This window comes from Lepidothrix coronata, unplaced genomic scaffold (genome assembly GCF_001604755.1).
Source record: "Lepidothrix coronata isolate B3197 unplaced genomic scaffold, Lepidothrix_coronata-1.0 Scaffold3414, whole genome shotgun sequence".
Classification (NCBI taxonomy): Eukaryota; Metazoa; Chordata; class Aves; order Passeriformes; family Pipridae; genus Lepidothrix; species Lepidothrix coronata.
Window position 1 is genome coordinate 1 of NW_016693594.1, and position 1,570 is coordinate 1,570.

Sequence of the window (1,570 nt, forward strand, 5' to 3'; positions counted from 1 at the left end):
ATCCCTGGAAGTGTCCAAGGCCAGGTTGGAGCAACCTGGGATAGTGGAAGGCATCCCTGCCGTGCTAAGGGGTTGGAACTGGGTGAACTTTCAGATCCCTTCCAACCCAAACCTTTCCACGATTCTGCACTCCCCCCTCCCACTCACACGTGGGGGGAGCCCCGTGGGGTTTTGGGGCTCCCCTCCTGCTCCAGTGCCCCCCTCCCCTCCCCCAGACCCCGCCGGGGAGGACCTGGAGAGCCTGATGCGGTGCCTGAGCCAGGGCGGGGTGTCCCTCATCGGGCAGCGGCGGTTCCTGACGCAGGAGCAGTGCCGAAAATCCTTCCTGCGGCGCAACAAGAACCCACACATCAACGAGAGGGTGCACGCCGTGCGGGCGCTGCAGAGCACGCTCAAGGTGGGACCCCCCCAGCCCCGCGATTTCCACTCCCCAAACCCCCCCTGCCCGCGGGTGGCCGCCCCAAAAACCTCCCCCTTGTGCCGGGCAGGCGAAGCTGGTGGAGCTGGAGGCGCTGGAGCAGCTGCTGGGAGAGGCTTCGCTCACCTCGGACACCTTCAGGCGCTGGAAGGAGGAGCACCAGGAGCTGTACCAGGAGCTGCGGGAGGGGTGGGCAGGGCGGCAGCGCCAGGGCCACGACGGGGGGCTCGGGGGCGAGCAGGACCCCCCTGGAGAGGCGGCTGGACCTTGACATCCCACCAGGACCTGGCGTGGATGGGTGCTGGCAGAGCTCGGGGGGCAGAGGACATTTTTGGAAGGCTCATCGCTCAGAGACAGTGGCTCCTGCTGCATCCACCTCCCTCCCCGGGGTGAGGGCGTCGCTGTGACGAGTCTTTTACTTTTTCCCAAGGACACTTTTGAGTCTTACTTTTCCCAAGGACATTTTGGTTTGGCAGAGGGAAGGGGGGGGGCTGTTCCTAGAGGGACGTGCCCCACGCTGTGGTGCTGTGCCAAGGTGGGGGGCTCTTGTGATGTAAATAAATCGTGTTGACAGGCGCTGGTCGTGCCGTGGTTGGTTGGTTTTTTGGTTTTTTGTTGTTTTTTTTTCTCGGCGCTGAAGCCGTAAAATCGTGGAATTGTTTAAGTTGGAAATGGGATCTCCATGGCATCCAGCTGAACAGCACCACTAAACCACGTCCTCAGCTGCCACATCCACGTGTTTTTTGAACACTCCCAGGGATGGTGACTCCACCACTGCCCTGGGAAGCGGTGACAACCCCTTTCCATGGGGGAATTTTCCCAATATCCAACACGAACCGCCCCTGGCGCAGCTTGAGGCCGTTCCCCCTCATCCTGTCCCTTGTCCCCTGCCAGCAGAGTCCCCGCCTGGCTCCCCGCTCCCGTCAGGGGGTCGCAGAGAGCCCGAAGGTTCCCCCCCGTCCCGCTTTTCCTCAGGTTAAGCCCCCCCGGCTCCCTCAGCCCCCGCCCTACGGGTGCCGCCCGCGGACACTCTTCCCCCGCCCGCACCCGCCGCGCCCTCCGCGGCTCTGCGGGGGTGGGCGGGGACAGCATTCGGGGCGAGCCAATGAGAGGCGGGAAGGGGAGGGGCCGGCGCGCTGGATTGGCTGCGGC

At 64.3% G+C, this 1,570-nt stretch overlaps 1 protein-coding gene across 1 annotated transcript; it reads left to right on the top strand.

The window, feature by feature from the left end:
- Positions 1-215: 215 nt before the first annotated feature.
- Positions 216-987, top strand: LOC108491965 (connector enhancer of kinase suppressor of ras 1-like; the record flags this gene model as incomplete). The annotated part of the gene is made up of 2 exons (XM_017803749.1): positions 216-397; positions 489-987. Coding segments are annotated over 2 exons (383 nt in total), but the record flags the coding sequence as incomplete, so codon positions are not given.
- Positions 988-1,570: the final 583 nt, after the last annotated feature.